Raw genomic sequence first — 23,068 nt, 5'->3', positions numbered from 1 at the left:
ACTTCATAGTTTTCACAATCCGTTTCGCTGTTGCTAAAAATCACTCTACATACACTAGAAAGATGAGGTCTTCTTATTGCATTTTGTACATATTATATTATATTAGAATGCTTCTTCCCAGCATCCAAGGTTCATTACTTTTGTGCCAATTTAAGCAAAACCATAACACCAAGTAAATAAAAGTTAACAAGTAAATAAAATGTTCTCCCCTTGTTTTTTGGGCAAGTAGTAAGCAAAGTGTGCAGCCTGATCTTAACAATAGCATTTTCGCCTCTTAGCACTGAACAGATGACATTTAAAGCAACTGGAGTAATTTTCACTTCCCTAATATTCCTTTGACATAACTTGATTCCACTTCTGATAGAAAAGGAACCAGTTCATAAAGGTCTCTCATTCTAAAATGAACATTTATTTTTTTCTTTTTAATGGTAAAATGCATGCAAAAAGCTTATGATTATGGTATTTATGTTTCCATTAAAATGTCCTCAGCAAGCCACGGGAGTCTAGCCTACTATTTTCAAGCTATTTAGATTTATAGCAGCACAGTGCCTATTTTATTTCAATTATATTTCAGGACAATGCACTCTTGGTGGGAAATTACACAGTGACAACCAGTAAATGTCCATTAGGAGCTGTCTATCTACATACTGTTCAACTATGGATGTCAGATGATCACTATAAAACCCCATTGTATAGCATCATTGTCATCTACATGAAAAACACTATTGATCAGTAGTGCAGCTTCTCTTCTGTATGATGCAAAACATACTTAGAAACACTTCTCAAATAAACTGAAAGCTTTATTGACAAGAACACAATTCTCAAGATACTTCTTCCCAGTACTGTAAAATATACATAGATTACACGTTGCACCTAAATTTTGCTCCATTAATGGTAACATAAAAAGTTGGAAAGTGAAAGAAATGCTTAGCAGCCTGTCTCTGTAAGTTATTGATACATAGGATGGAGCTAAAGTAGGCAGGGCAACTGATGGATATGCAGTTACACTGATGACTAACCACTCCCAAAATATTTTATTTATTTATTTATTGCTAGGATTTCATTTCCACTGAGTGGTAAACTGCTCTGCTGTAAGGGAAAGACTCTGCTTTAATTCTTTAGGAACAAGACTGGAAAACACTTCCTTAGCGCTACTGGAAAGAGTTGCTATGACTATGTAACTGGAATTATCTAAATGTGTTTCAAGATTCACAGGAACTACACTTACATATGGATTACATAAAAAACTCAAAGAACCTTCCATACTTAATTATGTATTCAACAGATAATAACTATCAGTGGGTTAAAAAAAAAAAAAAAAAAAAAACACACAACAAAAATACATTAAAGAAAAGAAAGCAACCAAACTCCATTGATGATCTCTTTAATTCTAATGCAACCTAAGTCTGCACTGAAGCAATTCTAAAAGAGTTCCAAGTCCTAAAAGGAACTTTCAAAATTTACCATTTACAGGCTTTTTTTATTTATAGTCATAGATGGTAAGATGGGTGAAGCAGAGTTACTTCCACGCATACATTGATGTGCAAGTTTGTATTGAGTGAATGGCATTAGACAGTTCATTTTCACTTAGGGAAATGAATGGACAAAAATATCAGTGAATAACCATTTTCTTAATCTTTTTATTGTCTTGTTCTACCTGTCAGTTACTGTCCTAGGGATATGGACAAATATTAAATACACTCAAGAAAGAAAAGAAGGACAATCCAGCTTTCAAATCACATCACAAAATGACTTGGGGATCTCTGCCTGATCAGTTGTTGGTACCATCACTGGGTGAAGCACTACAGTAGTTTGATACTCTATTATGATGACAACTTGTGAAAAAATCCATTGTTATCCATTGTTCTGATACAGCATCTCACATAGTTGTCCTTCACATTGCTATCATCCATACGCCATGACAGTTAAATTTGCGTCAGTTGGTGGCATGTGTTGATGAAAATAAGAAAAATCTAAAGAATATTAAAGAAAAACAAAACCTGACAAGGCCTCACACGCAGATGCAGTAATTCTCTTACAAGTTAAAGAAAAATCTGTCATCTGTTCAACGATGGTATGCAAACTATTATGAGACATCTTGTTATCGGTCTCTCTGTAAGTGACTTTCAAATAACCTTTTGGACATATTTAAATGTCAAATTTTGTTTGGCACTTAGCACCAAACTGTAACAGAAATAACATTTCCCATATAAACAATGCTGCTTTTACTATGTACGTGCTGAAGATTTGAGCCAGCCTGGACATAAACAGCTCTGAGCAGCTCAGTGAGCAGCAATGTACTGCTAGAAATTCCTCTTCCCATACACAAAGGCTGGAAGGGGCTATTTAGGTAACCTCTAAAGCAGAGGAAGGGAGGGGGTGGAAGGGCAAAGGGCTAAAACAGAGGGAAAAGAACACTTACTGCAGATGAATGCTAACACAAACAGTATTTTAAGGATGCAGAGCTGTAACCAATGATTTTTCTTCAAATTTCTTGAGGACCTTTTCTCCTGCACAGACAGGAGCTCCCTCAAGAAGAGTCTCATGAAGAGGCACTTGCATGACTGCTATGGCAAGGGACATGATGAGATGTCATGGGAAGGTTTCACTGCTAGAAAGAGACAATAAGGAACACGTGGTAAAGCCTCTGGAGTGAAAAGCCAGGCATTCTACAGACGGGGTGACATCTTAGCTAAAAAGCATCTCACTCACTGAAGATAGTATACAGATCTTTAATACTTCCAAGATGAAGTTATGAAAAACAGAACAGCCTTGGGAAGATTGCTCAGCCATGAGCTCAAGCCTCAGTCCCCCAGACATACTTCAAAGGACACTAGTAGTAAATAATAATCTTTTTCCAGGTGAACTGCCTATTTTTTCTCAGGTGATGCTTGTGAAGAGTCTCATACTATCACTTTATCACTAAACCAGGAGTTGCCTTTCTTGCTCTCCTCTCAACTTGCATCTCCTGCCTCTCTCCAGCCAGGTTGGGCCTTCGGTCCCAGTTTGACCGAGCTGTGTGCGATGGGGCCCTCAGTGCTGCTGGGTTCTGGCAAGGCAGCCTGAATGCACAGAACTGTCATGCTGCTCTTCTATCCCACCCTTATCATTAACATCAGGTTCCCTCAGCACACCGTTATCTTCGGTTTTATTCACTCTCTCCTGGCTCTTTTATCAGCAATCACACAGAGTTAGCTGGGTCACTCAGGTCTTATATTTCACCGCACCAGGTTTGCATCAAAGAACTTTTTTTTTTGTTGATGTGACATTGATGCCATTCAACTCAGGCATGAAACACTGCCTTTGGTCTAACAAAAACAGCTGCAAGAGGCACCACGTGGCAGCCATATCCAACCAAGCTATCTCAATTTCCAAAATAACAAAAGTCCTGAAATGTCAGGTACTTGAACATAGTAACGCCTATCAATGTAAGGCTATGGAACGTAAAATTTCAAAAGCACAGATGAAGCTGTCTGCTTTTGAAATTATTTTGCTTTCTTCACTGAAATAAAATACTAATCTGCAAAATATAAACTAGGTTTGTTTAATACAAAAAGTAGACAGTGCAATACAGAATAACTGTATGAGTGAGAAAATAAAAAGGTAGTTGTGATTCTGAACGTTAATAGAAAGGTATGAAACTGAAACATCCTTAACTGTCAAGTTAATCAACATAATTTTTCCCAATATCATGTAAAGGAACTTGTAAAAAATAGGGTCACTCAGTCCTCATTTAAAACCTTTCAGACAATTAGTTCAGCTCTCCATGATAGCTGCTTTCCTTATAGATCTCAAGCACAGTAAACAAAGATGTTGTTCTGCGCATTTAAGTGAAAGTTAATTGTTTTCTTCCAGGAAGAGCTGGGCAGAAAACAAAATGACAAGTGGCTTTACTGTGAGCAAAACTAATGCTCTCTGAACGAGTTAGCACCTCCCATAGTAGGATTTCAATGTTCATTTTTATACAACTGAAGAAATGCAGAACTTCAACATCATAGACGTCAGCCAAGGAAACAGATGTATTTTCATTGTTGAAGTACAAAAAAGCTGTGAATGTTGCCTTTGGTTATTTCTACTTTACGTTAGCTTGCATGCCTGTTTTAGCTTCAGCTTTTCAAAATTCCATCAACAGAACCATCAACAGAATTCCACAACAGAAACCAGAAATTTTCCTGATTTCAGCATAAGGCCAAACATGACAAAGTTCAGACAGTGTAACTCGAGGAAAAGTATAAACCATAAGCTACAACCCAAAACCAGAACATAATTCCTGACAAAAAACTTGGAGGTTGGTCTACATTTTATCAAGAAGTTCCACCTGTTAGACTGAAGTTCAGAACCACAGAACTAGAATGCAGATAACCATTAATCTATTTTTGCTTAAATAGTAAGAACTTTACAGAAATAATTACAGAATATAACTGCTTTGAATAGGTAGGAAACATTGCATTCCACAGTCATGTTAGAGTTCTAATAAGCCAAGTGATATCACAAATTCTAAATGAATTATCCCAAACGTCTTGAACTCAAAACCATCTGAAGAATGAGAAAGAAAAATCTGAGTCTACAGGAAAAAAACTTCACATTCCATTCTGTTACCATTTGATTTATGGGAGCTCAATACTCTTCTACATAAAGGCTTTTAAAAAGCCATTAATAAAAAATGGAGTTCTGATTTCCCAACTGATGCGCTGTAATCTCCCATGACACAAGCATTACAAGGGGGATGTGGTAAAAGCATAGTGGTTGCTGTCTAGTGCCTACCTGTCTACAGGTGAAGACTTAGAATTCCACGGTTTCTTCACTTGGGCGTACAAGGCTTCAACTGTCTGTCCTTCCCTCGGGCTCTGCGGTCTGCTGGTCAGACTTATTGTGCCGCTATTTGAAGACGAGTCATAGGAAGAGATCCCAGCATACATTGGGTCTGCATCACAGCCAAAAGTCCGGTTAAAATCCTGTATCTCAGCATAGTCACGTTCACGAGCTTGTCTCTCTCGAAATTCCCGAGTTTTTGCTTGAATTCTGAAAAATTAAAAGAAGGCTGAAACTAATTTCTCCCCCCTTCATTTGAAAGCAGCAGCTAACAGACACTTTGGACAGCCCATCTTAGTGATGACTATTGCTGTGCTTCCAGTTTCAGTTTGTCACGGAGTCTCACTTGTAAACTGGAGACTAAAGTCTAGATCTTAAAAAAAACAACCCCACAATAGACAGTGTGCTTTAAGGAAGAAGGCTGATTATCTATTTTATTCTTTCATTATAAAGTGAAAAAAAAGATTAGCCATAATTGTCAGAGTTTAATCTGTTGTTTTATGCATCCTATGAACTTTACATTATTACTTGACTTGCCTGAGAACGGCCAGACATCATTCATATTGCATGGTACTCCAACAAAATCTGACAGATATAGAGCTGCTAACACCTGCCTTCAGGGATGAATTTTAATGTACTTTCTTGGCCCAACAGTATAAAACTTACGTTTCCAAACCTCAAAAACCTAAGATTAAAACATGCACACACTTAAGGATGTATGCATGCAGTAAACAGCAGAAGTTGTTCCTTGTATAAATTGTTCAGAATGTGCATGTTTTATTTAAAATATAAATAAACTGAACCTGCCGCCTCCTAAAACTAGGCAGTTTCTTCACAGAAAGTACTAACATTTGTCTTATGTAAAAGTTACAAGTGAAAGGTGATGCTCTATTGGGATTTGGTATCTAAGTGCATTTGTTTAGCTGCATGACCAAAAGTGACAAATAAAAACAGATGGCATTTAGGAATCTGACAAATATAAACTGAGCACAGGTCAAGTTTTCAAAAGCACATAAACCTATTACTAAAATTTGATTTGGGCTTCAAAGTTTCATTGGTATTTTAAAAAATTTGATGTATTCCACACATGCTCAGTGAACTGAAGAAAACCACATGCACCCCCAAAACTGTCTCCCCAGACCGATTTAATGCTATGTCATCATCGCAAAATGAAGCACTCAGCTGTGTCTCCTCCCTACCATTAGCAAAATGTATTCCTTCTCCATCTAATAGATAAAGACATGCAGTGTGACAATATCTATCCATTCAGACCACAGCTCTGGGCACCCCCCTGCCTGCTGACCAATTAACAGCCTGCTTCAAGCCTTTGAATCCTTTGAAAGCAAGCCTTGCCTCTTCTGAAAATAGGAAAATCTAAGAGTTAGGTTACCACAGCATTTTTTGGAAATTCTTTGCCACATCATGTTCAAGATGAGTCTTCGCAAAAAGAAAAGCAGACACACAAGGGGTGGGATTCTGGTTACAGTTGGACATCACACTTCAGTCTCCTGCAGCAGGTGAGTCCCCATGAGCCACATGAGGGAAAGCTCCATCACTGCCAGCTGGCTTCCAGGAGTTACAACTCTTCTGTAGCTGTCAGTGTGTCCTAGCATGAGACCTACAGTGCTGTGTAGGACTCCTGTGGGATCCTGGCTTGCCAGTCTTGATTTAGCTGCTCAAGCACAGGCAGCTTTAGGCATCTGACAGCCCTCAGACACCCTACCAGACCCCTCGCTGCTAGACAAGGAGGGCTCTTGTAGGCCGTTGTCACATCTGCCAGCCCTATGCTGACATCTCATAGACACTGAGATAAGTCAAATGACAAAAGCCAATTGTGTGTGTGCATGAGAATCCTGCTCTGAGCTTTGCATGGGGAAGTCTAAATCAAAATGTCTTCACCAAACTGAGCCCCAAGCAAATTGTGCTTTCTATGCTAACAGAGATCCTGGTAACAAAAGAACGGAATAAAAGGGTAACACGGACAGGCAGATCTATTTTCTTCAAAAAAAAAAAAAAAAAAACAACCACAAGTACAGAGCAAGGGTACTGTTTTGGGAGTCAAACTGATCTACAGAACTCTCTTCAACAGCCAGTAACAGCTGCACTGGTGGTTCAGTGATTCATGTAAAGGCCTGAATTGTACCTCAGCTTCACTCTTTGTTTTTATGTCTACTACTACTGACTTGTACACCACAACTCTAGCTTGTACTCAGTCCCATTGGAAAGGAAAACAAGCATCCAACCGGGAAGAAAACACAAATAGGAGCAATCTGAGAAAATTTAACAATTTTTTAATTAAGCAAACAAGTTTTGCTTTTTTTTTTTTTCCACTGATTGCTTTTTACTTTAAGAGGGGAAAAACAGACAGGAAAACTGCAGTGCTATTCAGCTGATGGAATGCTCCTCTGCAATTTCCCAGTTTCATCAATGTTCAATAGGAACATTAGGAAATTTACTATTTTTTTTTTTTTTTAAATTTACATTGACAAAGGATTCAGCCTTAAACACCAAATCTATTTCAAATTTAAACTTTGTTTTTGCACATGTGCTTTTAAAATACAAAGATACATGCTACATTGTCCTGTATTCCAGAGGAAAAGCAGGCCTGAAGGAGACCTGCAGTAGTTGACCTGATCTCTCTGCCGATTGCAATTCCAATTTGTAGTTCTGTGTCAATTACCCTGTAGCAGAACATATTTACCCACTAATATTTGTCTTCTGAATGGAAAAAGCAAAGGAAATGTACAATTTTCAAGATATTGCTAAATTCTAGCACTTCATTTTATTTTCAGTGGTCAGTGTGTTGCCAAATACCTGAACAATGACTGACACCAATTTGAGGGAAAAAATGCTTCAGACAAGTAAAATATGAAATCTGACAATATAGCAAAGACATGGCGTGAGGAAATACAGTCAAAAAAAAAAAAAAACCACACACACAAAAAAACACCAAACAAACCAAAAAACAAACAACCATAACCTGATGAGCTCATAAAACTGAATTACCTGGTGATAACTGGTGATGCTGACCTTCCTCTTACTGACTGTTATACGTGCTGGTGAACTTATCTAGTTTTGACCATGAACATTACTCCACCCTCCACAGGTGCAGACTTCAGTGCCCCCAGTTTCATTGTTAATGAAATATTCTCATGTATCTGTTTATTGGCTATTTAATACACTTGAACTCATAAGTAACATCATTTGCATCCTAACATTAAGATTCTCCCATGCATGGTTCAATGAAGAATACTTACTCCTACTCAAGTGGAAGTGAACTGATTGTTGAAGTGTTATCCAAATAATTACATTCACATCTACCAGGAATTTTTTTTAGAATTATTTCCTACAATTGCTTATAAATTGTATTAATACACAGTATTAAAAATCAGAGTCTAAACACATTATACATTTTCTTGCTAATTATAACCAAAATTCAGTAACCCTCTAAAAAAGCATTTACAAGGGGTGACTCAAAGGTGAGACTTAAAAGATTTCTATCTGTACTGACATCCAAAATGTGCTGATTCTTTTTCTCTGAATGAATTTGCTATGAGTCAATTCTAAACCAGAATTCCTTCAATATGACAAAAAATAGGTATTCTGATTAATTTTTACGTATTGTTTAAAGTACAGCTCTGCTTGTCTTCTTCAATACATAATATATTTAAGCACAGACATCAAACTTAAAGAAAAAAAACCACCAAAAAATTACGTAGATACATTCTTGAAAGGAACACCAGCTAGTAGCTGAACATAACTCTATTCCTTGTCCAATTCTAATAGCTTTTATATAAAAACATATTTTGATATTTAAGTTGAATTTAATCCCATATTATTTTTTATGTGAGCCCCCTCCTTGCCTGCATCCGTATGCATAGTGTGGCTTAACTTATCCATTAGCATGCACCAAATTAAGTGCACACTTGGGACGTGTCCATGCAGACTATGGTAGGAAAAACTAAAGCGATTACGTAAACACACTGAAGCATAGACAAGAACCTGGAATTTGCTCTGTACTTCAGCCTTAATCAGAAGTGCTCCTGCTATTGAAATCCACTATCTGGAGAAGTGTTCAAAGTGCTTCAGGCTCACAGTATAGATATCTGTATTAAACTGTCTTCACCAAACAGTATTCCATGACACAATAAAAATGCACGTCTGAAGTTCCAGATCAGCTAATTTTGAGGATTTATTTTATGAACCTAATATGGGCTTAACAATGCTTAAAGTTTATATAACTATCTCTATCTTCAAAGAGTTTTGCAAAAATTACTGATCAATTTCGCAGCGTTTAAAAGAAATGGAACTTCCAAAAATACAGAAACTATCCCAAGAAGTTTCTTAAACCCCTCTTGCTGAAGTGTTAATATTGAATGCCACCAACATGATGTCGTTCTTTTGATACTCAAATTATAATGTTCAGTGAAGTATAAATTATCCTCATGCATTTGCGCGCCATTCAATTCAGAAGCTAAAGATAACTGCTTCAAATGACAATATTATTAGCTGCAGAACTTCCTATAGTTGTTCAACAAGGTTTTCATTGCAAGCTAATCCAGTAATGACAGACATACCCATTATATAGTGATTCCTGTGCATGTGAGATTGTGGTCACAGAAATAAAAAGCTTTTGCTCTGCTGTCCCCAACAAACAGCAGACATCTTGTTCCCTTTCTCAAAACCTGTGAGTGGGATTTCAGATGAAGGCAGCTGGCATTTTAGACACCCACATACAGTTGTCAGCATGTTTCTTTCTCCTGGTAGACCTGGCCTACATTCCATCAGCAGGGCACTGCCTGGGGGTGGGGAGGGGGGAGAAGGGGGCTACATAGCTGTTCAGCCAGCAGGGAAATGTCTTGTGGTCAGAGAAACCAAATCCTTCGAATCTAACAAATGCATCAACTGCATACCCTCTGTTGTAAGGGGCAGTTAGCCAGGTAGCTCAGATCAACTGTACCACTCCGCAAGACAAATCTGAACCAAATGCTCATATCAGTTCTGCAGAAACAAAACTTTTTCCAGCAGTGGAAAACCCACATCTGTGACGATAGCTGAGGTGGTGCAGGATTTGCTATATGATTTGTTTAGATCCTTTGAAATTTGGCTACTCTTAACTGACAAGCACAGTATGGGAGGGGTATTCACAGGTAGTACTTCACAGTTGTTGCACAGTCAGCAATGTCCTCCCCTAAGAGCTGAAACAAAGTTGGCTGCAGCCTCTGGTGCGCAATTGCTTGGTCAATTCAATTAATCATCCTGCTGCTGCCAGGACTCGGTGATTGCCCAAGTGATTATCCACAACATAGTCTTTTCCACTGAGGCTCGCTGATTTACAAAATCAGTATTGAACGCTTGCAATTGCACATATGTGGGGCGGCTGACAAGGCTTATTAAGCATAGAAACAGCATTGTGTAAGAACAGAAGCTAAGTGACAAGCCATCCACCACTGACAGTTCTCAGTTCCTCTGCCATCAGACTGGTATTCCTCTCTATGATGGATTAAAAACCAAGAAAAACAGCACATTTATAATGCCAGTCAGCTTGTTCAAGTTAGTCAGATGGGATGTCAGCATTTGGTCCAGTTTTTGCCAGATATTGTTTCTAATAAAGAGGTCAGAAGGTGCATTGGCCAGTAGCCAGATCTTGTCAGACATGTCCCTTCCTCCTCTGCTAGAGAGAAATACCTTGTGGGCACAGCACGCCAGCAATAAGCCAGGTCTCACTGCTCCTCCTCCCTCTCCCCCCAGATGCCTTCAGGGCTTTAACGGTCCTTTTACTAATTTTTGACAATCAAGTCAATATGGGAGCTTGTTCTGCTCTATATCTTCCTTTGACCTTTGTCTGGATCCAGGCAGAATTTTTCTGACAACTGCTCTTCTAATGAGGGTACCTTGATTATAGGCATTATTTTGATTTCCCTCTGAACCTGCTTATGACACTTAGCTTTTCTTACCATTATTAGAGCTGGTCAGTTATCACAGTTATAGCCATGTCTCAGCAAAACCATCTGGATTCTAAGGGAAATCATTCTCAAAGAACACCGTAGGCAATGAGTGATCATGGGCAGCAACAAGCTACTCAACTGTGGGTAACAAGCAAACAAGAGAGACTTTTCTTCTTCCTCCTGTGCCCTCCCACTTTATTCAAAACTTGAACACAAATAAAGTAAAAAAAAAAAAAGAAACAACCCTGATAATTAAGTATTTCAAAAAAGGTAAACTTAAGAACAACCTTTTCCAAGTTAATAAATGAACACCTCAACCATATCTCCTGTACATACATGTGTATCCAGTTAGCTAAGACATGGCTGCACTCCATGAACACATAAAGGAACACACACAAAATGTGGTCAGCTTGCTACGGATTATCACAAAAATACAAGGACAAAAATCAGAAAGGCCAAGGCATAATGAGAAATACAAATAGCAGGGAGCTTAAAAGATACAATAAGTCACTGTGTAATTGTATTAGCAATTGATGGAAGAGGAAGGAAAAGGTTTCTTCCCCGCTCAGTACTGAGGGAATGAAATTAACAAATGATGCTGAGGATACAAAAGGCTTAATTTGTTAGTTTTTCCCTTCATATGTCTTCACTCAATGGTTCATTGCAACCAGGTGGCTGGTTAAGCTAGTTGAACTTCATCCTGCACCCACTACTGTCTTAGGTAGTCTCAGACCTTTTTCAGTAATCATGAGAAACTGTTGAGGACAGCTGAAGTATTACAAGACCAGAAAAAGTCAAACATCCCCTGGAGGAGCAAAAGAATTATTGACTCATCAGTTTAACGCCAACCCCCTGAGAAACTTTGATCAAACTATTGGTAAGCACTGAAGAGATAATGGGGCAAGCAATAGCCACCACAAATTCATCAAGAACAGACGTGGCCAAGCCAATCTGATTTCCTTCAGTAAAAGGCCTTGTGAATAGGGGAGAAACAGTAGCAGATACCAGGCTAAGAAAAACAGCAACAGAAAGAAGCAATACGTTGAGCAGGTTAGTTCCTATAGAGCATCTACAGAGCAGCAGCTCTTAGCAGCAGGATGGATTGAGATATTTTCTGCATAGATCCCTCTCTGAATTTACTCTGTATTTTCATTATTTATTAGGATGCCTCTGAATCCGCACAGAACCCAAATGAAGGAAAAACAGAGGGCAAGATTGAAACTTGAAATGCTCTTGAAGGACAGAGCAGAATTCAAAATGCAAATTTATTTTAACAACAGGAAATAGAAAGTAATTTACACAGAATAATTAAGTATACAAAAAGAAAGGTAAAAACCTGGGAGCTGCTTTGTAGGAACCGATCTGAAAATTCTAGCGAGTGACAGACACTCCTGAGTCAGCAATGTCAAACTGCCGTGGAAAAGGCAGCAGGGACATAACAGCAGTCGCCTAATACATAAGGGAGAAAACAATATTGTGTTTTCTATATGTAATGCAAATATTGTGTATTTAAGTTGCAGCAAGAATGACAAAGACGAGACACTGTGGGCTGGAGAACATCCTAATTAAAAAGATAGTAGAACAGATTGCCACAGGAAGTTTTTAAGAATGTCATCATAAAACTGAGGGGAAAAAAAAAAAAAAAAAAAAAAAAAAAAGCACCACCACCTCCCCCCACAACTCCCAAACCCCAAATCCTGGATGAAATATACATCTTGCAGGAAATGCATACATTGGAGATCCTACCTTGAAAAAGCAACATGAGCTCTCCTCCAGCTATACAAGGGCTGCTCCAAAAATAACGCCTCCTATTTTATTATGGCGGCCCTTAAAGTGAGAGGTGGATATTGATGGTGTGGCAGTAGAGGTTGAGCCTTCCCACTGATATTCCATTCCATTTTGTCACTGTGCAAGAAACAGCAGCAGAGAGGCAGTCTAACAAAATAGCATCTGATATGTGCCCACTTACATGAATGAAAACTTGCTGAACGATTATGAAAATCAAACAGTGGATGTGCACAGCGAGGCAGTGGGTAGTGCGTTTCAGCAGCAGCCACAGCAGGTCACCTCTAGTGCTACTGATTTTTATGAGCACAGCATGCTGTTGGTCACTGCTGGTAAAAATGCATAACTAATGATAGTAACTACGTTGAAAAAAGCTAACATTTTGTAACTGAGAATTTACTCTATGAAATAGTGCTATTGTGCTCTTCATATCTGTTGTAGTTTCCAGATACATTATCAGGAGGCATTACTTCTGGAACAACCTATGTATAATTCTGCACTTTTATAATGTGAGGAAAAGCACAATCATGACAGCGGAGCAGCAAAGTTCTAGGCTGTAGCAAATGAGGATTTGCCCAAATAGAACAGCTACAGGCACAGAAATACAGAAAAGAAGCTGCTTACCTTCAAAAGACCTCAAGTAAACAGAGATCACAAGTGAGATACCCTTACTTCCACTGCCAACCCTTAAATGAGGTCTGGAAAGGGGTGGATCCTGGCTGCAACCCTTCTGGTCACTCAGGTGTATGGCAAACAGCTGAGCTCCCCTAGGCTGGCCCTGCCTTTCCACCAGGTGCTCAATCACTGCTTCAAGCAGTGACTTAGCAATTCTGGTACAACTTCTACAGAAATTTTATACATATGCATTTTCCATGTAATGTTTGTACAAGAACAGAGAAATATAACAGGAACTAGATTAAAAAAAAAAAAAAAAAAGTCCACCAACTTTGAAATTAAAGAAATACATCAAAAATACACACAATCAGACAGTCTTAATTTTCTTTCTCCTCCAACAATCACAGCTTATCTACCAATTAGAAAATGTGATAGTACTAAGTGTCTCCCTGCAGTTCCCCCCTCCTCAAATTCCATATGCAGAAGAGACCCCTGAGAATTTCAAAAACCTTTAATGAGCTTCAACCCAGGAGGGATGTAGTGGGGAGAAAAAATAAAATTGATTATTGTAAGTGCTCTAATAAATTGAAAAAATTTTTTATAAGGACTCATATTTAAGAAGGCTGATACAAATGAAGATGTAAACAAGTAAAAAAATGCAGGAGATAAATATTACATTAATAAGCAGATGAAGTGCAAACAGACATTGGAAACCAAGTGACATTGATGAAAATAAAGGTGTCACTAGAATCTTTTTTTCTAACCTGGTGGAGTCTATGCACCTCACCTCTACCTGTCCTTATCTTGATTCATCCTTTGTCTTTCAAAGTGAAGACCCCACCCTGCAGAGTGTCTCAAGCCTGCTTCCTTGGATCTTAGAGTAAGTCAAAATCCTGGCTTTTTCTTTTATGCACATAAACACACAAAATGTCTAAATTACCCTTTCCATCGAGCTTTAGACTACACAGCTGATAGTCTGCAGCACTTTTGGGTGGAGAGTATACCTGCTGAGTTTTTTGTTCCACCAGAACTAAATGTATCGGGTACACAGGCAGAATAGCAGGTCCTTCCATCCCCAAATCAAACACTACAAAGACTACAATTTTCTGCTGTAATTTTCATGTCTGATCCTGGGGTCAGCAGCCCCAGGAATGGAGGATCACTCAGATGAGCAAACAGCTGTTATCCTGCTGGCAAGCAAGTTGCATCAAATAACATCATTGCTGCCAGTAAGAAAAGCAAATTTCTTTTGGTTTCCGAAACTGGGCAGATGAGCTGGTATGAGGCAGATCCCCAGTCATTAGATTAATGTAGCTCTAATCTTCCATCTGATCTTTTGCTGGACTGAAGTACTAATGAAGCAGATAAAAAGATTCAACTACTGCTAAAACACCTGAGAGAGCTCCTGCTTCAAACTGTCCTCACTCTAAGAGCACTGTCTTCCTCTCTTATAGGGGTTTTGTTGGGCCGTTGCTTTCCCTGCAGCATTTTTCCAACTGGAGAACTAATCAGCAAACAGCACTGTTGGCTAGCATCTGAATTCTGTAGTTGGATGTGTAAGGAACAGCTGTTCTCATATGTGCAAAACACTAATGAAAACAACATACTGTATATCAAATGCTACCATATATCATAGCACATATCAAATCAGTCATTCACAGATTCTGCAGGCAGTAACTAGAGGTCTGCTTACAATAACTGTCATCAGTCAGTTAAGCTGACCCTATCCAGCATCATCCTTATCCAGCTGGTACAGTAAAATAAGCGAATATGAAATTCTGCCACTAGCTCAATGACAGGTCCATTATTGTGTTCCTGGTGCTAAGTATGAAACAACCAAATCTTAAAGTTGGAAAAAGAAACAGTGTGAAATGACAAAAAATCACAATGAAAAACCTTACAACAAAGTAAGGGATTATATGAATCTCATACATTGAAGTTGAAAGAAAAAATAACAAAACAACCACCCATAGAGAATATAGCTTTTATATTCTCAGAACCAAAAATTAACACCCACAACACCTTTCAGAGTTCGTTTTTAAAACCGTGCTGGCTTGCAGTACCGACTGACAGCATACGTCTACAGCACGGCCGGACACCGAACCAGATTTGCTATAACCCATTAAGAGGAGCATACTAGTAACTGGTTACAAAAGACAAGGTCCAGCTGTGGTGTGCAGACGGGACCTGTCTGCCTGTTGTGAATACACCATTAGGGGTCTTTCTGATTAGTCAAATAATTGCTGCTTTATCTAAAAATTAGAACAAAGAGAGCTTTTAGTGCAGCTTACTGTTAGATTCCCGCAGTGCCATTGGGAAAATCTGATGGGTTTTCAGTTCAGTTCCACTCAGCACCAACAGATGCAGCCATGTTCAGTAAGTTTGTAATTATGCTACAACAATTTTCATTCTCAAATAAGTATTTGCTACAGCCACTCTAGTGCTGACAGCAAGATTTATGGAACATCAGAAGACAGACTATTGCCCTGTCCTGAAACTCTTGGCAGGAGAAGTGGAACACTGCAAATTAGTGCTCTTATTAAAACTGCTATACCTAACAGAGTGCTGAACCTGTATGATCTGCAAGACACCTTCACCGAATTTGTAACTCAAGAACATTATAGAGACCAAAAAAATACGGCAAGGGTCTTGGCCAATCCTTGTCAGTACAGTGCCTTGAATCTCTGTGGAAGAATAACAGAGAAAATACAGTTTTAATGTGATGTCTTATAATCTTAATCCATATATTTACAAAATGCAGTTAAAGAATATGAGGAGCTTTGTTTAAAAAACACCTCAGCAACTATTATTCCACTCAAGCTTCAATTTACATATCTCCAGAAGTCCACATTTTTATGAAGCGCAACTGATCTCAAATATTTTTCCTAAGCTCAGTATTCTCACGCTTTATTTCTGTGTTCTTTTACAAAAAAAAAAAAAGAAAAAAAAAAGTAAAAAAGAAACATTGCTATTCATTTGTTTTCATACCCTGCACCTCATCCCTTATGTAAAAAACAACTGTCAAAAAATGCTACAAATCTCAGTGAAACTGGAATATCCCTTGACAGGCAGACCCCATCCCAAAATAAGTGAGAATGAGAAACACATTGCTCTTGTTTTCTGATTCACGGAGGGATTGTTTTCTCTCCTCTCTTACGGGCTGGGAAGGGGGTGGAAGTTTTATCAGAAAAGATTTTTAGCTAGTTACTTTAGAAAATATTTATATTCTGAATGTTTGCAGTAATTATGGATTTAGAGAGAGTATTTCTTGAGAGAGCTGTTAAGTGGCAGCAAAATACAGCAGCAGCAAGTCTAAAGCTGAACCTTCACTTTATTTTAAAGACAGATAACACTTGGGTTATATATAAAGCAAAAATTATCTCCATATCACAGTATGTTGTCTTTTTTTTTTTTTTTTTTCCCCTAGAAGTAAAATGAAACAGCTTCATGAAAATATTTTGCTTAAAGCGAGAAAGTTGGGATTTTCCAACAAAAATATTATGGTCTCTCTGGGAAATCTGGAAAGACACCAAGAGTGTCCTGCTGCTCAGCCCCCCACTCCATCTGATACTTTAACAGTTCCAGATGGCCTTTACTACAGGATGACCTCTTCTCTATTCTTTTTTGATGACCTCTGGGTCACAAATTATCTATAGGATGCTGCTGTCATTCTGTAAGACACCATTATATTCTTTCATCTAGAGAATAAAGATGCTTAACATTAAAACTCATCTTTGTTAGGCTGACCTTCCAATGATGATCAAAACAGACAGTTATTCCAATCAGTGTCACTGCAGGAAAAAATATGCTTCATTTTTTGTGACACTGACATTACGAAATAAAGGCATTGTTTTAAATCAGATCACTTTCATAATTGTACTTGGCTGGAGAGTATAGCACAGCATATTATGCTCATTTAAAATATCAAAAATATGGCTGTAATGGTTTTGATGAGCTATGCTGATGAAAGGGATGTGGTGTGTCATTTTCTTTTTCAAGTTAACAATGTGACTTATAGGATGTAACAAAACTTTTTACACAGCATCTATTAATTATTTGTCTTTCTCTATCATCATAAATGGAGCACACTGACCTTGCATAGGAAAATATAATAAATAGTCCCAATGTACTAAATAAAGTAATAAGGTTAATTTCTTTCCCGCTGTCAGTAAATTCATGTTAGCAGTCTCTCGTCAGCTTGACATCAATTAATGATTTTAATTCCAGACTCTTGTCACAGTACTCACCACCCTTTCGTCTAATTAAAATGGATGATGCATGATGAAGGGAAAACACAAGGCTTCTGTTCTTGTTGTAACATTTCTATTCATTAATATACTTTTACAACAAAAGGCTTGTGGCTTTAATGGCACTAGAGAAAGATGAAGAGAAGTTTATTATATGTTGGAGATAAAGACTCTAACACCCTTAGGAAACATATAATACAGGAAACATTTTATGGAATGACCAAAACCTTCAGGAAAAATTATCGGTGTTATATTAGTTACTAATGAACATACAGAAAGTTTCACTCTAATTTTAGGAAAAATCATTACATTAAAAACACACACCTGAATCATACTTTTGCTTATGTTAGCACCAAAATATGTTCTAAGCCTAATCACTGATCTACAAAAGTAACAATAAAAGTGCCACTGCGGGGACAAACACCTAACCCACCTCTCCAAACAGCATCTCTGAGAGACACAGATCCTTAATCATTCTTCCCACATTTTTTACCATATTCTCCTGAAGCTGTAACAGCATCACATCTTACTTCCAACTAGTATAATCTCCCCAATTCCTGTTCTAAAATATTTTTCCACTTTTAATGGAAAATCTTAAGGCATTAAGATATACTTTGCCACACAAAAGCCTGTTGAGGTTCCCAGCCAGAAGTCTCGTTAGGGAGCCTGCTCCTGGTTCCTCAGCTCTGGGCACCCCAGCTTGCCTCATCAGGAACTCCCCTCCTGGCTCTGCAGCTGCAGCCAGCAGGTGGGACTCCCACGGCACCACTGATGTCAGTGGTGATGACATTTGCACAGAACAATGAGAAAAATAACAGCAGAATTATGTAAATGTAATTCCCTTCATAACCTACAGGACAAAAGGTTATGTTTCCCAAAATGTAACGGGGAAAACTATAAAGAAATGGTTTTATTTTGCAGATGGTAACTACATCTACACGTGAATGCATGAAACATAGTGCTGCTTTGCTGTGTGTTAATCTTCCTCCAACAAGGCTAGCAAAGACTGGAAGTTTACAGCTTCTTTTTTAGTGAGAAGGAAGGTACACCCTGTGACTCACTGGCACTGACTGCTCTGTCATCCTCTCAGCATTTCTGAAGCCTCTGTCACAGTGCTTCCAGCAATACAGCTATTTAATTCTCTTCCAAAATGTTTCTCCTTATCGTCTCACTACTGATCCTCACAAAACAGGTGCTTAAGCACCTGATTTTGCATCAACTTCTGTGGAAGCAGAGAAAGAATACAAAACTAGGATTAAAAAACCTATGTATGGTAACAGATTTACAGAACATGAGTAAAGCTCTTAAGTCAGTGTACTAGCCAAACAGAAAATATCCTATAGGCTGTTCTTTCCAGAGGAAGAATTGACTCTAGAGGCAGATTAAAGAATCGGCGCTATTCACCCATAGATGGGATCACATACTCTGAAGCATAAGATTACACTAGAATTGCTGCTTTCATTTTTTTAAGTGGTGGACCATGCTGAATACAGCTGAACATTTGGAAAACTTCACAAAGAAACACATCTATTTTGTTCTTCTGCTATCTACTACCTGACTATAAAGAACAAAATTGGGCTGGGGAGTGTTTCTGTTGCTAGAAAATGCGCAGGGCTGAAGACAGGTGCAGGAGGCATGGGCTGTGCCATGCGGGTGACCAGAACAGCACGTCAGAGTTCAAGAGAGGCAGGACACTGGCAAAGATTTTTGATCTGCTAAAGATTTCTGTTGCACTGAAGAAAGAGAAGAAAACATGTGCAAAGCAAAACCCAAGGGTGAAAAAGGTATCAGAACCTGCTGTTAGAAAGATGTTTCACCAGTATGAGTCACCAACCAAAACAAGACGACAAAACTAAGCAGTGGGTTTCTAAACACTTCTGTCTTCCAATCTCCTAAGAAAGAAACTGCACTGTCTTGAAGGAGTCAGAAAACATTCCAGGGCAATCTGCGGAATATCCCATGGTCACATTGGTTAGTGAGAAAACCCTGACCTGGGAGGTTCTCAAAGATTAAAGTTTATACAGTGAAAAGGTCTGTGGGTTTCCAAGGGCTTAGATCCAGTAGGATAGCAGAAGGTGACAATCCATATGAAAACTAATTGGCTTGTAACTGTAATGCCGCTTGGTCATTGACAGAAGTTTCAGAACCTGATTTTAAGTCTCCTCTATACAGAAATGCTTGTGTGAGACTACAAGTAGAATGAAGTATCTGTGAAAACTCAAGATACTTCATGCGTCTCTGAACTGGAAAATTCAAGACATGACTCTGAGGAGGGTTCGCCAGCCACAGATCCATCAGGAAACCAGAAGTGGCAGACCACCTCCTGTAATAAAAGCATCCAGGGCTGTTCTCCCAGTCTTACCAATCCGATATAGCATCTCAATCCCATTCAGTTTCAGCAGACGAGAGGTGCAGCATGACAAAGAGGGGATCCTAGTTAGCATTTATATAAAATGGCTGTGATTTGGAACAAGAGTAGAGGTAATTGAATTCATAGCTTATCCAAAATCCTCAAGACTCTGCAGTTCATTGTTTTTTAGAAGCCACAGAGCCAAGTTCAGAAAATCTATTACTTCATTTTTTCTTATACTTTTGGTTGGTGTCCATGCTGGCCAGAAGAAATGTTTTCCAAGAGCACATCAACTGAATTTGCAGAACAGTGCTTGGCAGACATTCAAGCATTATGGAAGCAGACTTCCTTTTCTAGAGTAAATCTGTGTTAAAGAATAGTGATACACGAACAACCTCCAACACTCTTCAATGAAACATTAGTATGAACTTCTAAGATTGTACAAGTAGCAGCATCTCAGAGCAAATATGGAAAGACTAGTGAGTGTTCATCACAGATGTCACTTCTAATTTTTCCAGTATTCTGTTTTATTGAAAGCTGTCTCTGTTTTTATCTAGATAATTTCCTTCTCTCTTAAAAAAAAATTTTTTTAAATTGTCAGTTAATACATACCATACATAGAAGACATTTGCTCCTTAATAAGACATTACTAATAATATATTCACACAAGGCAATTTTACTAATTTTAATCACAGTAAATTGAAAAACATTAATTTGCTTATTTTTCTCATAATCAATATGAACACATTTTTATGACTAAAGAAGACACTACTGCAAGCACAGTAGTATTAAAATTATCAAGTCAAAGCATAATAATTTTATAAAATTGTGGGCATGATTGATTTTTTAATTGACCATTCACTTGTTCTCTGACCCTCTAAGGATTTTTCTTCCAAGCCTCTCAAACACAGTAAATTCATTAAATCCGGTCTATTTCCCCAAAGTATTGCATCATTATAGAGGTATATAGCATCAAATACCAAGTAAAATAGAGCAACTGAATTACACCACTAAAAACACTGGGAGGGAGAAAAACCCACAGAAAACAAAGTTAAAATAGCAGCCATTATGAACCAACACTTGTTCAGACAGTAATATTTCACTGTCTAATCATAAGCATTTTGAGGGATTGTTCAGTTAATTTGCAAGAGTATTATCCACGAATAGCTTGTGTTTAACAGCATTTTTTTACAGGATCAGAAGGAAACTCTCTGCAATCTAACTGCACAAATATTTAAGGTCTCCATGGATCAAATCAACATCTGAATTTTTCAGAAACATAAGGAAGAACCTCACACATTTGGTTGCTATTTTATTATCTTTTATTAGTTGTACATGCCACTATCCCCAAAGAACTTGCATTCCCTTATAGACATAACACAAAGGAGAGCAAATACACAGTTAGGGAAGGAGGAGGACCTATGTTATGATAACATCAAGCTGTTATGAAGTTCTGGCACATGCATTTTCTGCAGGTTCAGTGAAGACACAAAATCGCTTTAAAACAAACAAGGAGTGAGATTCCAGGAAAGATTCAAAATGGTTAGCAGAACTCAATGGACAGGGATTAGGAATTTGCTCCATGCATGGGGAACTGTACAAATAATTTCATAATTCTACCTTGGTACCCAGCGTGACTATTGCAACCTCTCTTATATCATCACATGGACAGTCTATACTCTCACCATTGTTACTGAGAGAGACAGAGAGACACAGAGAGACAGAGAAAGAAGAATGAAGAGAGAAAAAAACATTACTAATTCAAAATAACTAACTCACTCTTCCTTCTTTGCATAAATGTACGTGGCTGATTAGTTGGGGACCTACTGCTGTTAATAAGCCCCAAGTGCTTGGCAATCTTAGGTTCAGCAGAGTGCATTAAACCAGAGATCAGCACTATGAACAGCAGTATGAACTATATGGATATCCCTTCTCTAGCCCTGAGCTGCCTGGAGCTATTGAGGCAGCTTTCAGTGTCTCTGCACTCCCAATATAAGCTTATGCAGAAATTAGGTAGTCTGTCCATGGGTTAAGGAAAGTTGATTGCACAAACACACTTATCTCCAAAGTCAATTATTTCCTTAATTTCTAGTATTTCCCTTTACAATTTAATCTGAAAGCCTATTACTCTAAAAAACAGGAACATATGTAGTGACCTGTTTCCTTTTTTGATAAAAAAGAGAAAATAAAAAAACAATCTGACAAAAACAACCAAATACTGTGATCCAGCCACCCTGTACCAAAATGGATGGAGAAAGACATGAATAACTTTTTACATACATTTGTACAAGTATATTTCTTAAAGAGCAAAAAAAAAAAATAAAAATTCCCATAATGTAATCCAAACAGAAGGTCACACACGAGAAAGTTTCTACAGTTTAACAAGTTGATCTTCAGTAACCTGTAATGTACAGCCTGCCTTAACTGCAATGCAAATCCCTCAGCCCTTAAAACAACTGAAAGCTAACTGTTATACACTGAACCGAGGAAACTATACAAGAGATACTATAATGATGATACCATCATCTGTAAATTTCTGTTCTTACTTACTAAAGACAAAGTTGCAAAGAGATGATGGTAAAAAGGACCATTATGACTAGCTAGTTACACCTCCTACAAGGACAACACTTTGTTTCATACTTCCTGCTGAACGTAACGGCTGAGTTACAGCATAATTTTTAGATAAATCATCTCAACTCACTGTTCACATTCACTGCTAAACATGCCTGAATCCAGACAGCATTCAAGCTTTGTAGTTCTTTAATGTCTGTCTCCTCATTGACGAGCTTTCTTTCCAAAGAGGACTTCTCTCCTCAAACACATCCCTTAATACTAGTTAATTTATGACCAAAGATCCCCAAGACTTTAGCTAAATTTATACAAGATATTAGCTTAGGCCCCCACATAACTTGTTCTGCAAGTGACAGGATGAAAAGTAGATTGGAAATATTGAGAAGAGCATATAAGCATATATTAAATAGGTTTTAATGTTAAGAGAAGCTGACAAGGAAAAATAGAGGTACTCACCACTCATTTTTACAATTAGCAGTTTAATATACATATCATTCCATAAACAGACTGCATGACATAAATAGACTGAGCTCCAGTGACCAATACACCGATAATTATAATTCTTAGGTGTTTCTAAATATGTCATTGAAAAACCTGGATATGCAAGACTTTGATGAAAAACACAAAACATACTTCACTTTATATAAATATTTGTTTTCTGAAAAAGTCAATAAAATCAGTTATAGAAAGTATAAAGAAACCATTTCATATTACTAATTGAATCTCCTCAATAGAGAAAG

At 38.0% G+C, this 23,068-nt stretch overlaps 1 protein-coding gene across 15 annotated transcripts in view; it reads right to left on the bottom strand.

The window, feature by feature from the left end:
• Positions 1 to 23,068, bottom strand: part of PARD3 (par-3 family cell polarity regulator) — a 426,281-nt gene that overhangs the window by 94,990 nt on the left and 308,223 nt on the right. For 13 of the 15 annotated variants that reach the window (XM_048952157.1, XM_048952158.1, XM_048952142.1 and 10 more), the window contains one exon: positions 4,765 to 5,022. The exons of 1 other annotated variant lie outside the window; for it this stretch is intronic. In XM_048952157.1, coding sequence (XP_048808114.1) covers positions 4,765 to 5,022 — 258 coding nt within the window. Of the gene's footprint in view, positions 1 to 4,764; positions 5,023 to 19,490; positions 21,451 to 23,068 lie in introns of those variants that run through there. One more of the 15 variants, XM_048952155.1, reaches the window with a different exon arrangement.

Source organism: Lagopus muta, chromosome 7 (assembly GCF_023343835.1).
Source record: "Lagopus muta isolate bLagMut1 chromosome 7, bLagMut1 primary, whole genome shotgun sequence".
In the NCBI taxonomy this organism is placed as follows: Eukaryota; Metazoa; Chordata; class Aves; order Galliformes; family Phasianidae; genus Lagopus; species Lagopus muta.
The sequence above is the reverse complement of the archived record's forward strand: the minus strand, read 5'-3'. Positions and strand labels throughout refer to the sequence as shown.